This window comes from Chelonoidis abingdonii, chromosome 1, assembly GCF_003597395.2.
Source record: "Chelonoidis abingdonii isolate Lonesome George chromosome 1, CheloAbing_2.0, whole genome shotgun sequence".
In the NCBI taxonomy this organism is placed as follows: Eukaryota; Metazoa; Chordata; order Testudines; family Testudinidae; genus Chelonoidis; species Chelonoidis abingdonii.
Window position 1 is genome coordinate 366,843,835 of NC_133769.1, and position 12,559 is coordinate 366,856,393.

General features: G+C 54.0%; 1 protein-coding gene across 13 annotated transcripts in view; it reads right to left on the reverse strand.

The window, feature by feature from the left end:
- ARAP1 (ArfGAP with RhoGAP domain, ankyrin repeat and PH domain 1) overlaps nucleotides 1-12,559 on the reverse strand; it is a 187,946-nt gene that overhangs the window by 55,957 nt on the left and 119,430 nt on the right. For all 13 annotated transcript variants that reach the window (XM_075061840.1, XM_075061841.1, XM_075061842.1 and 10 more), the window contains 6 exons: nucleotides 11,401-11,470; nucleotides 10,344-10,464; nucleotides 9,285-9,490; nucleotides 2,905-3,011; nucleotides 2,589-2,788; nucleotides 1,348-1,433 (listed from right to left, as the gene is read on the reverse strand). In XM_075061840.1, the coding sequence (XP_074917941.1) occupies nucleotides 1,348-1,433; nucleotides 2,589-2,788; nucleotides 2,905-3,011; nucleotides 9,285-9,490; nucleotides 10,344-10,464; nucleotides 11,401-11,470 (790 nt within the window). The remainder of the gene's footprint in view (nucleotides 1-1,347; nucleotides 1,434-2,588; nucleotides 2,789-2,904; nucleotides 3,012-9,284; nucleotides 9,491-10,343; nucleotides 10,465-11,400; nucleotides 11,471-12,559) is intronic.

The window sequence follows — 12,559 nt, forward strand, 5'->3', positions numbered from 1 at the left end:
TGATTCACAATCAGCACTGATCGAGACAGCAGCCTCCATTCACTCTTCGCACATGAAGAAACTCGCTCCTCGTAGTCCCACCCAAGCCTGGCTCTGTGGGAGCAGCCTGCCCCCCCGGTAGTTGGGCGGGGAACTGTAAGTAGAGGCTGATTACGAGAGATGCACATCCAGGGAGCGGCTGCGAGGAGCAGGGAACATCAAGACTCCTTCCCGCTGAGAATCCTGTCCTACTCTGATCCCCAGGAGCCCGTCTGAGAGCCAGCAATCTATTCCACACTGGCCACCAAAGAGCTTGGTGATGGGCGCAGCATAAAACTTACAGCAGGCCAAGAGCTCAGGCAGCCACACCGGGCAGTGACAGCGCTAAGGGTCTGTCTCCACCGCAGGGAGAGGTGTGACAGCAGCATGTGAACACACCCCCGCGCTAGCAAGTACCAACAGCAGTGAAGCAGCAGGAGTGCAGGGGACCCGGGGCACATGAAGTCCAACGGCTAGCCTGCACTGCCACAGCTTCACTGCTTGTGCCTCAAGCTCCGGCAAAGCTAGCTCGGGAATGTCCTGCAGGCAGCCGTCACACCTCTGATCCAGTGGAGACGTACCCTGAGATGCTGGCCAGCCTCAGCCAGTTCCAAACCGGACCCTAAGAGGGGACGGCCTCTTTCGCCCACTCGTCACCTCCTGAGCCGGCTTTGCTGCTTGAGAACATATCCTCAGTATTTCTGCAGGAACAAAACACAGCCTCCCCCGCCCTCCGGGCTCCGGTTACTCAAGATGCAGTCACCACGCCTGGATCAGCAGCTTTCCAGCTGCTCTCAGTGCAGCTGTTTCTGACTCTTGACAGATCGGCCTCTCCTCCTTCAAAATAAAGCTGTGCAGAGGCGCTATTAACACCTTACCTCCCTTTGCCCCGCTCCTGAACTCCTCGGCAGTGACTGATCCGCCAGCTCGGCTATCTGCAGCCAGGTGCATTCGGGCTCCTGGTCCCAGACACGGGCTCGCTCACACCCTGAATGGCGGCATTGGGGCAGGTTTATTTCCAGATCCATAGGAGCAATAGGGAATGTCTCCAGAGGGCGGAAGCTACAGAAGCAAAGCTGGCGATTCTACGTCACAGCAGCATCCATCAGGGAATACAGATACCACGGGGTACAGGAGCTCAGAATCAGCCCACATGGGTTTGACTGGCAGTTTCGAACTTCCCAGAAGCAGGTACCCAGTCATTCTGGCTCTGTACCGTTTGCCACAGGCCTCGCAAGTGTCTGAGTATCAAATAAGGGCCCGATTTCACAGATGGCTACGAAAGTGCCCCCTTTCCAGCAACCAGCCAATGGGAATCTGCACCGATACCTCGATCAGCTCCTCTGTCCACACCTTTCTGTCCATCTTCAGGCTCCGCACTTTGGTGATGCTTGGCCCCAGCCCCCGATGTTCTCCTGTGGGTCAGACAAACAAAAGCAAACATCTCATTAGGGACAGCAGCACGGTCTCATGGTTTGAGCATGAGTCTGAGAGCCAGGAACTCCGGGTTAGTGCTATAGCCTCTCTGCCTCAGTTTCCCCATCTGCAGAAGCGGATAACGGTATCAACTACGGCGAGGTTATCCTGCTCAGTGCCAGGTAAGCATCCCCCCTCTTCCCAAGAGGGTGTGTTAGGGGGTTATTCGAATATCTATATCCTAACAGGGTGTCGCTGTAGACAGGAGAACACTTCAGTCTCCCTGTTTTTTCCAACCCGTGGCGGTTTTGTGATGCAGACAACCACCAGAGAATCACAGCTAGTAGAGTTGGAACAAGATCTGCATTGCTGGGTCATCTCCAGCCCACTGCCTTGGCCGCTGGGAAGTGGACTAATACCATCTGCTCAGGGCTTGTCTACACTACAGGGCCTCTGCTGGTAAAGCTACTCCTGAACAGCTTTGCCAGCAGAGCCCCCTAGTGGAGAGGCAGCGCATGCAGGCAAAAGGAATTTGGCTGGCAGAGCTCCGCCAGCTCCCTGAAGGACATTAGCGAAGCCATCACAAGCACTGGAAGCCAGCAGAGCTGTCTCCACCGGGGAGCTGCCGGCACAGGTATGTCGGTGAGGGGGGTGTTTTGTTTCACATTTCTAGCCAACCCAGCTGGGCTGGCAAAACTTAGAAGCCTGGACACGCTTAATGACAGACACTCCTGAAAGGGCCCCTCAGGGCTCCGCTGCGGTTGCCGGGCTGCTCAGTGAAGTCTCGCCGTGGAGTGGAACGTGCACTTGGGCAATGAGCAGCCTCGTCTGGACCTGGCTGATGCGGCCCCTGCACGGATCCTGTGTCAGAAGGACTCCGAGGTCCCTGTTTCTGAGTTAGGAAGAATCTCCCCCTGGAGGAGGCAATTCCACAGGTGTTCACTAGGGGGGCTCCTGACCCTGCCTCCGAAATGGCTGAGACAGCCACAAGTCTAGGCAATTCCTGAGGAGGGCGAGAAGGATCGGCCCAGTCAGGGGTGACGGAGGAAGAGGCAAAGCCCGGTCCCCTTGCTGAAGCCAGGGGTGCACCATGCTCTAAGCTCACTGGCCCATCACCGTCCCCCTGGCTCACACCCCCTGGTCTCAGCCCGTACCTGCGCATCTCTTGCAGATGACGACACAAAGGTTGATGGAGGCCCAGTCGGGTTTGGGCGACCCGCAGTCTGCGCAGAACCGGTTTGCCTCCACCAACCAGATCCTCTCCGCAACCTCCGAGTTGGAGAGGGCCTCGGTGATGGACTGCTGCATGGCCTCCACCCACTCGTCCTTCTCCTGGTCCGAGTCTGCCGAGAAGCTGAAAGACACCAGAGAGTCATGTGGGGGAATGGGGTGGCCAGGGGGAGCCCTGTGTTGTACGGCAGGGGAGGGACCAGCACCCATGGAGCACAGCACCTAGACCACCCCCCCCACCTGAAGATCCTGTAAGGTGTCGTCAGATCAAATCCTCTTCTGTCCACGTCCTTCACGTTCCCCACATTCATCTCAATGTAGGTGATTCCGATCCCCTGTCGATAATCCTGATGGGGCAAGAACAGCCAGGAAAGGGTTAAAAACCAATAGTATGGGACCCACAAGGTCAGTCCAGAGGCACCTACGGCTGTTCTGCATGTGGGAGCAAAGCCGCCAAGTGAGAAGGGGGCAGCAGACAAACTCCAGCCTTGGGCACCCAGCCTACAGCTGCCAATACCAGCCCTATCGCACCCAGTGCTGACAGTGCCATGGTCGCTGCTGGGGCCCTCAAGCCCCGGAAACGCGTCGTGGTAACTGGCCTGCACAGGCAGACTCACTGGGAGCTCAACTGGGGCAAAGTGCATGAAAGTTTCTGAAAGGTCACAATGACCTGTACCAACAAACGGCGATGGGATCAGGTGCAAAAGGGAGCCAGACGGAGCCAATGAAACCACACAACAAAGGCCTCCAGGCATAACTCAAGCACTGGGTTAAGATCACACCTGGCAAACAAGAGCAGCGCAGGCCCGGAAATCAATGGACCAAAGCAGAGCAGCACGGGCCCGGAAATCAATGGAGCAAACCAGAGCAGCACAGGACGGGAAATCAATGGAGCAAACCAGAGCAGCGCGGGCCCGGAAATCAATGGACTAAACCAGAGCAGCACAGGACGGGAAATCAATGGACCAAACCAGAGCAGCGCGGGCCCGGAAATCAATGGACTAAACCAGAGCAGCACAGGACGGGAAATCAATGGACCAAACCAGAGCAGCGCGGGCCCGGAAATCAATGGACTAAACCAGAGCAGCACAGGACGGGAAATCAATGGACCAAACCAGAGCAGCGCGGGCCCGGAAATCAATGGACTAAACCAGAGCAGCACAGGACGGGAAATCAATGGACCAAACCAGAGCAGTGCAGGATGGGAAATCAATGGACCAAAGCAGAGCAGCGCAGGATGGGAAATCAATGGACCAAAGCAGAGCAGCGCAAGATGGGAAATCAATGGACCAAACCAGAGCAGCGCGGGACGGGAAATCAATGGACCAAACCAGAGCAGCACGGGACGGGAAATCAATGGACCAAAGCAGAGCACTGCAGGACGGGAAATCAATGGACCAAACCAAAGCAGCGCGGGCCCGGAAATCAATGGACCAAACTTGGTGTGTGGGAAACGAGGCCGAATCGGTGTACGATCTAATGAGGGGATGGACTGTTCCGCCCATCACTCCCTTCTGGGGTTCTGAAAAGGAAAAGGAGTCGAGGGGCAAATTAGCAGCTGTCTGCCAACAATCACTGGAGTGAGCTTTACCATTATGGCTGCCACTCCCCCCCTCCCCTGGGACCCCAGGATCCATCACAACACCATGGGGCCACCTTTGTTGTCCTGATCCCAAGAGATGTCCTGACCACACTGGGCCGAGAGAGGGACATCACTAGGTCCGCTGGCGCCGCTGAATAGCAAACACCTCCTGGGACGTGAGACTTTGTAACACACCCCCGGTCTCTGCCCCCCGTGTGTCCTTTTCCTTCCACCCCTTACCTCTTCTCTTTCCTATCCCTCTCCTTTTCAGTGCTGTCTGATCAGAGCTGGACGCAGCCAGCCAAGACTGTATTTTGCAACACAGCTGCAAGCTTGTGACCAGAATGAGGCAGATAAAAGCAGTGCTGTACGCAGCCTGACTATGGTATGAGTTTGCCAGGTGGGTGATAAGACCAAGACCATGTGCTGGGCCTGCATCCTTCCAGCACTGCAGGTGCAAGTAAGTCAGCTCCAGAGACAGGCACTGCATTTTCTCTCTTTGCTGCTCTTTTTCTCTCCCCTTTTGTGTGTGTTTCTCTTGTCTTAGGAGACAGAACTGGACTTCAGCACCAGCACTTCCAGCCCATCTCAGCTGACTTCGGCTCTTTCCCCCCACAAGGGAAAGTCTTCTTTGATACCATCTCAGAAGACTGACAAACAAGGAAGTTTTCCTTCCAGAAACTTTTTGCAGCTCAAGGGCGAGAGAACAATGCCGCAGTTAAAAGAAAAGCTCCTTAATATTTTGCATTTCAAATGCTTTAACTGTTTGTTCTTCTTTCCTGTATCTTGAATTAGAGGTTACAAAGGATTTTTAATGGTGTGTTTGCCACAGAACTAAGCATGAAGTCCTTGAGAGATGTCCAATCTCCGGCTTCCGGAGTATGCTCATCAGGTCTCAACTTCGCTGGGTAGGAGGTTTCCCATATACCAAAAGTGGTGTTCTATGGCCAGCTGAGCATAGAAACCTGCTGTAAGGAATGACCCATCCTCATATATAAAGACACCTTGAAGGCCAACCTGAAAGCACGCAAGATGAATACGAGTGAACACTGCTACAAGAAAGCAAACATCATTCTGGGATGTATTAACAGGAGTGTTGTAAGCAAGACACAAGAAGTAATTCTTCTGCTCTACTCTATGCTGATTAGGCCTCAGCTGGAGTATTGTGTCCAGTTCTGGGCACCACATTTCAGGAAAGATGTGGGCAAACTGGAGAAATTCCAGAGAAAAGCAACAAAAACGATTAAAGGTCTAGAAAACATGACTAATGAGGGACGATTGAAAAAAATTGGGTTTGTTTAGTCTTGAGATGAGACTGGGGACAGGGGGGGACATGATAATGTAAAAGGTTGTTACAAGAAGAGAGAGGAAAAATTGTTCTCCTTAACCTCTGAGGATAGGACAAGAAGCAATGAGCTTAAATTGCAGCAAGGGAGGTTTAGGTTGGAGATTAGGAAAAACTTCCTAACTGTCAGGGTGGTTAAGCACTGGAATAAATTGTCTAGGGAGGTTGTGGAATCTCCATCACTGGGGATATTTAAGAGCAGGCTGGACAAACACCTGCCAGGGGTTGTCTAGATAATACTAACCCTGCCTCAGCGCAGGGGACTGGACTAGACAACCTCTCGAGGTCCCTTCCAGTTCTATGATTCTAAGACAGACATTAAAACCTGGGATCTCGTTGCACTGGACAGACCCAGATGGCGAGGTCTGTGCCATGAAGCCGTGTCCACTTTTCAGGAGCGGCATGCAAGGTCTTTGTAGGAGAAGAGTCTGTGCCAGGGCTTAAAGAGACCACAGTCTGCAGAGTTCCTTCAAGTTGTGTTGCAGACAACTCTCCCCTCCTGGTGAGACAGGGCGGAGGGACGCAAGGCTAGGGCACATCAGGGGGGCACCACTTCGCACTCCCACCTCCAGCACAACTCACACCGGGGTCCTGTGCCCCTCTGTTACCTAGCAGCTCTGTGTTCTTGGGGAACCAGGGCGCAGGACCCAGCCTGTTAGACTCACAAAAGACCTTTTTCACCCACCAGCCTCTGCTTGAGCCAAAACCAATCAGAAGACTTACAAAAAGCAATGAAAAGGCAGTGGGAGACACACCTAAACCCCTGAGAGAAGGACAGGATTAAGGGAACTCCCCGAGCCTCATTTGCATCAAAGATGGGACTGGGAGGCCTCTCCATTAGCATCCAGAATGGAGACCAGAGATTGCAAGGCAAGAACCACATGGAACTCTGGGATCAGAAAAGCAGGAAAGCAGTGCATGATGGGGGATTTCTGCTCCAGCTGTTAATGAGCCCACTCCTGCACACACCCAGCTCAGCAGTTACCAGACCAGTTCTAGTAATAAATCCTTTATTGGTATCCAAAATAGGGAAGCTGCCTAACTGCATTGTGAACTCCCTCCAAGGAACACCGCCCAAAGCCAGGAACGATCAGCTCCCATGCTCTAGCCTGAACAAAACTTTGGTATCTCCCTTGTTTACACATAAACAAATCTAGTGTTCCCCCTTGAATGATTGTTGTTTCTCTACAAAAACCCCTACCCATGCTCAGGAAAGTCTTCTGATGCCTGGATCCAAAATCTGCATCAGTTCCACTGGGACTTCATCTTCTGACTGATCATGCTGGGGGCTCTGCCTGTCTCCAGCACTCCGGACCCTCAGCTACCACCACCACCGGGGACCCCCAATTGATTCTAGCTTCACAGAGTGGTGAGAATCCAGCTCTCTCTCTAGGTACAGCCTTCTGACCCTGACTTGTGAGATCAGTTACAGTTTTCTAAACATGACTTTTAGAATCCAGTTTAAGTTAGATTTAATATTATAACTGTTTTGTTTGCTTGGCTCCCCTATAGTATTACTGGCAATAAAAAACTTTCATGGTTAAGCTGGTTGCTTCTCTCCCCCCACCCGCATCCTCCCTGTAGGTGTTTTTTGGTTTCCTCGTGTCATAAGTAGATAGGTAAGGTAAGGGTTAATTTTCTTTTTCCTGTAAAGGGGGAACAAAGAGAACCAAACACCTGACCAGAGGACCAATCAGAGAACTGGATTGTTTAAAGTCAGGGGCGGGAATTTGTATACTCGGGGTCTTTGTTGTTTCCTCGGCTATGGGTAAACAAGTTTTCTTCTAACTCCATCTTATCTCAAAGTTTCTCCTAAACATCTGTGAGTACAAAGGAAAGCAAAGTAATTCGGCTATGATGAGCTTTGTGTTGTATTTACATGTATGTTGATTTGCTGGACTGGTTTAATCGGGCTATCTTTTAAATCAGACTGTTTATTCTTATTTTCTTATAAGCAAGAGCCTGTATTGAGTTTCTTAATGCAAGATTATTGTTTTGTATTTTCTTTCTTTTTATATAAAGTTCTTTTGAAAACTGGTGGGAGTTTCTTTTCCTAGTGAGGCAAAGGGAAGGGAAAAGCCAGGCTGTGGGCTATTTTCCTATTGTTTCCAGGGAAAGAGCAGGCTACGGGGAAAGAGAAAAAGAATCATCTCTGTTCTCTTGTGTTTGAAGTTTTTCTCTAGTTACTGCTACGAGACCAGGGAGGGGGAATCTCCTTGTGTGCTAGCTGTGATTAGCTGTGAATGCATAGCCTCGGGGACGCTAGATTGCCTCTCCGGTTGTATTCAAAGAGTGAAGTCTAGTCTCGCACCGGCTAACCCAGGGAAGGGGGGGAAGCTGGGAGAGAAGAGAGGGAGACCCAGGGCTCTGGGTCTTGGGGGTCCCCCAGGGGAAGGTTGGGGTGACTCGGGGGGGGGGGTACTAGGAACCCCAATAGTCCTAGTTGGTGGCAGCGAGAAAAATATCCAAGCAGGTAGTGAGCTTGGGGGAGTTTCAGGTAAGCACCCAGATTTTGGACGCTAAAGTCCAGATCTGGGACAGAAGGCTTTACCACACCTCGTTTGCTCTGCAGCAACGCTCCTCGTACCTAGGCTAAAAGATCCCTGCAGCGCCCAAAAATCCTGTGAGGTTTTCGCTACCAGACAATTGTAACATGAAAGTTACTGAACCTGGGACATATGAGAGTGGCAGCTAGGAAGTGCTGCTCGACCCAGCCTGTTTGGGCGTACTGTATTCCAGTGCGGTGCATGTGGCATATGAGGGTTACAGCTTGGAGGTGCTGTTCGACCCAGCCTACTGAGTCCAGGGACATATAAGGGGTCAGCTTGGGAGTGCTGATTAACCAGGTCCTCTCAGACACGCTCTGTTAATGAGTGTGTTTGTCTGATTCTGGGGCTGGAAGAACCCAGCCTAGGGGAATCTAGGTCCTCCAGGGTAGCTCCATGGGGAGGGGACTTGCAGCAGGGGGAAGTAGAGCTCCATACGAGAACACAAGTGACACAAACAGTACATTGATAGAATTACAGACACCCCGCTCCCCTCCTGAGGAGTAACCCAAAAAAATGAGCGTACCGCAAAGTAATGGGCAAAGCTGGTAACAGCTCTCTGCACTGTGGGACTAAACTCCTGGTCTGATCTCCACTTCCCAACACCTCCTTGGAGGGTGGATGGGACTACAGGGGTCAAAGGGCTGGACCGGAGAGCCGGGTTCATTTCCTGCTCTGTCTTGACTCCCTGCGGGACCTCGGGCACAACCCTTCATCTACCCACTGCCTCCACTGCCCATGTGTAAAATGAGCCGTCCGCCCCCCCACCACGCTTTGCCTGCCTTGTCCAGTTTGAGCGCGTAGCGTTGAAGCCTGTGAATATGCAGCTCCCAGCACAATGGGGACCCAGTGTCAGGCGCTAGCTGCTCTCACTCCTACGGCTCATAATAACCTTGCTCACAAACTCTCTTGGCAGCCCCAGGGAAAGGGCCCAGAGGGAGCGGACTCAGAGGAGAAGGGCGGGAGCAGGTAAGGAGCGAAGTGGGGATGGCATGAACGAAGAGGGGGGAAGTGGGAGGGGGAGGAGAAAGACGGGCGTGAGAAGCAGTTCGAGTTGGGCCATGACTCCACCCCCTGTCCCTTGGCAGGGGTCTGAGCTGTTGCATTTCAATACCCCTGGAAGGAGACAGGCTCCGTGGATACAGACCTCGGCATTCTTGTACAGGAAAACCTTATCTCCAGCCACCACCACATACAGCTTGTTCTTAAAGCCCCGCAGCTCCAGCAGCCCGCACTTGTCCACTGAGTCCAAGGCACTGGTGGGCGGCTGGAACAGGGATATCCTGTTCAAGCCCTTGAACTTCCGCTCGTCCACCATCTGCTGGAGGGTCCTCATCCACTCGTTACGATCCGCTGCAGGGCAGACAGGGCTCGGGGTCAGCTGGGAGTTGGGCCTGCCATCAGGCCCGAGGAAGAGCTCCAAAGCTGGTGCACACATTGGGCAGAGCGAGCAGAGTCCCGCCCCCGCTCACTGGGGACACATGCGGGGGCGCTGGGGCGCAAGAGCGTGGATTTCCAGCTTGGCACTTTGCTCTACAGAGCAGCAAGGGCTAGCCACATAGAGAGGCAGTGGCCTCGACCCGCCGGGCAGGGAGTGCTCCTCCAGCGCTCCTCACTGCTCAGGTGCACAGCAGGAAGCTGCCCCCACCCCCCCGGCTCTTCTGGGGGGCCAGGCAGGGGGAAAGAGCAGGAAATTCAGTCACTGCCCCCAAAGCTCTTAGCTGCTTTGGATGTTGGTCTGGACTGAGAGTGACTTGCTGGAAGAAGCCGGAGCCAAAGCTCAGCTAAAGGAGGGCAAAGGGGTGGGGAGGGCATGATCCCATTCTCGGGGTATGATCATCAGGAGGGAGAGGGATTACTGAGACGGGGGGCGGAGGGGTCAATGGGCAATAACCAGGAGCAATGGGACAGGAGTGAGTAAAGGAAAATGACAGCTTACTCCTGGGAACCCTCTTCTGCTACCAGGCTGTGGAATGGTCTCCCCACAGGGCTGGGGGGAATCGTCTGTCCCTGGAGACACCAGCCTGAGCAACATACAAGGGAACAGAGGGACTGAGAGCGCCCAGATAGATGTCTTACCCATCACCAGCGTAGGGGGTTCAGCTCCCCAAAGCAGGCAGGAGAAACAGGAACAGCTGCTTCCCTATTCTCTGCTTCCTTCTCCCCACCCTGCATGTGACAGCCCTGGAGAAACTGTGCCACTCACCATCACTCTCAGCCCGGAAGGCGAAGGTCCTGTTGTTAGTGATCACCTCGAATTTCTGGTCCCCGATGCTGGCCACACGGACTATTGAGGTCACCGGAATGAAGCGCTTGGAGTATGTGTCCTGCAGCAGAGAGTCACACAGGTCACAACCACACCCCCAGCGACGCAGCAGGCGGGTAACAGACCCAAGGAACCACCCATGTGCTAGCACTACCTGAGGCTGAGAGCCCCATGACTGTCAGGACATGCCACCATCAGCTCTACTCATAGTCAGGAGAGACCCCACAGCACCGTCACTCCAGCAGAGGGGTCGACCCCATTCTATTAACCTCAGTCCTCCTTGGACACGATATCCTTACCCACTCCCTGTACTAAAGCAGTGCCCAGCACTCCTGTGTGCTGTTAAAAACTTCTACTGCCGCCCACCCCAGAGGTGGCTGCATTCCACACCAACTCTGGCAGTAAGTGGAACCTTCCATGACTACAAGCAGATGAAAATCCCTCGTCTGAAAGGCTGTGCCAATCCTGGGCTGACTCAGAGACAAGCACTACTCTTCACATCACCCTGGATCTGGGCGGGGCGGGGGGCTCCCTTCCACCTCCTGACCAGGCCTAGTGCTGCTTAGCTTGGGAGCTCTAGTGCACAGCCCAACTGTCCAATGCAAGTTATTGTCACTCTGTTCTGGTTTCTGGAAAGCAGAGGGGAACCCGAACCAGAAGAGCACGTCTCCATCCCTGGGGGAAGCTCCAAACTACACGTCAGTCCCACCCTGGGTGGCCGATTTCAAAGACAAGCCATCTAGATTAGGTACCTACACAGCCTCACGACTGCAGTATCTGAGCACCACACGCACAACCTTTAACGCATTTCTCCTCCACACGGCAGAGGGGCTGGTATTCCCATTGTACAGACGAGGAACTGAGGCCCAGAAAGGCTAAGTGACTGGCTCACGGTCACACAGAAAGTCTGTGACAGAGCAAGGCATTGAACTCAGAGCTGTCAAGGGCCAGGCTAGCGCCCTCCCTACCCACTGGCCCAACCTGCCTCCCCACTCACCTTTTCGCTGTCAAAATAGCGGAGGTAGTCGGCGTCTAGCTTCACCCAGCGCTTCTGGTAGATGTATGAGCTGTAACGGGATGGGAGCGGCTGGTTAGCCTTGGTGAGCTAGCAGTGCCAGCGGGGAACGCAGGGACTCCTGACTGCTCCCTTAGCAAGCCAAGCTCAAGGAGGTAAGAGCATGTACGCTTGAGAAACATGCACTGGGGTATTTCTGCTTCGGAGCTAATCTGCCCCACAGGACTTGCACCGCACCCAGCTGGACGGCACAGGAAGGGTGGGCTAGATGGATACAGTCCAACAGAGACGCATCGTATAGACACGCACAGACATGCTTTTCCGGCTTGATAGCACAGACCCCTTCCCACCTGCCTCCATCTAGCTGTTTAAAACGCAGGCCGATATCTCCCAAGCAGAAGGGAGATACACCCGAGAAGGGGTATGCAGGAGGCCTGAGCAGCAGTCATGTGGATCAGTGCAGGGACTGGGAGGTGCCCCCTGGGATGAGCAGACACACAGCCTGGATTGTCTCTATAGGGCAGCAACACTCAGACTGACGCTCGGGAGCTGCAAGCGTTTCTTCAATGTGTCTTCCATGCACTGGGGAACCAGGGGAGGCCAGGGACCCGTGGCCCCCACCATTTTTTCCATATGCGCTATGGGAAAGACATGATCAGAGAAGCGACACATGGGTGGAGCACGTGGGGTCACGCGCTCCCCAGAATGTGGCCAGCAGCAGCCTTTCGGCACTGGGAGGGTGGTGCTAGGCCATCAGAGCTCACCCCTTCTCCCCTCATGATTGGAAGAAGCTCCAATCCCTTCCCACCCGCACAGCGCCTCCAGGTGGCTAAAGCCTCCAGGCCGCTGCTGGCCACTAACACAGTCCAGCCGCCTCCTCTCCCTCCGGCTGTAGTGCAGGCAGGAAGGGGTTAAGCCCTAAGGAAGCCTTGTGCGAACCTGACTGCAGGGGTTTCAGCAGCTGGCCAGAGGAGGCTCAGCAGGAGAGGGCGCCCCCTGCAGGAGGAGCAGCGCCACACGTGGCTGCTGCCTTGGGCACAAAGCCTAAGGGACAAAGCAGTCCCTGGGGCCAGGACCCAGGCCAAGCCGGGGGGTGGGGGAAGGGGTGAAAAGGGTGCTGCTGCAGATCCTGAGAATTTGG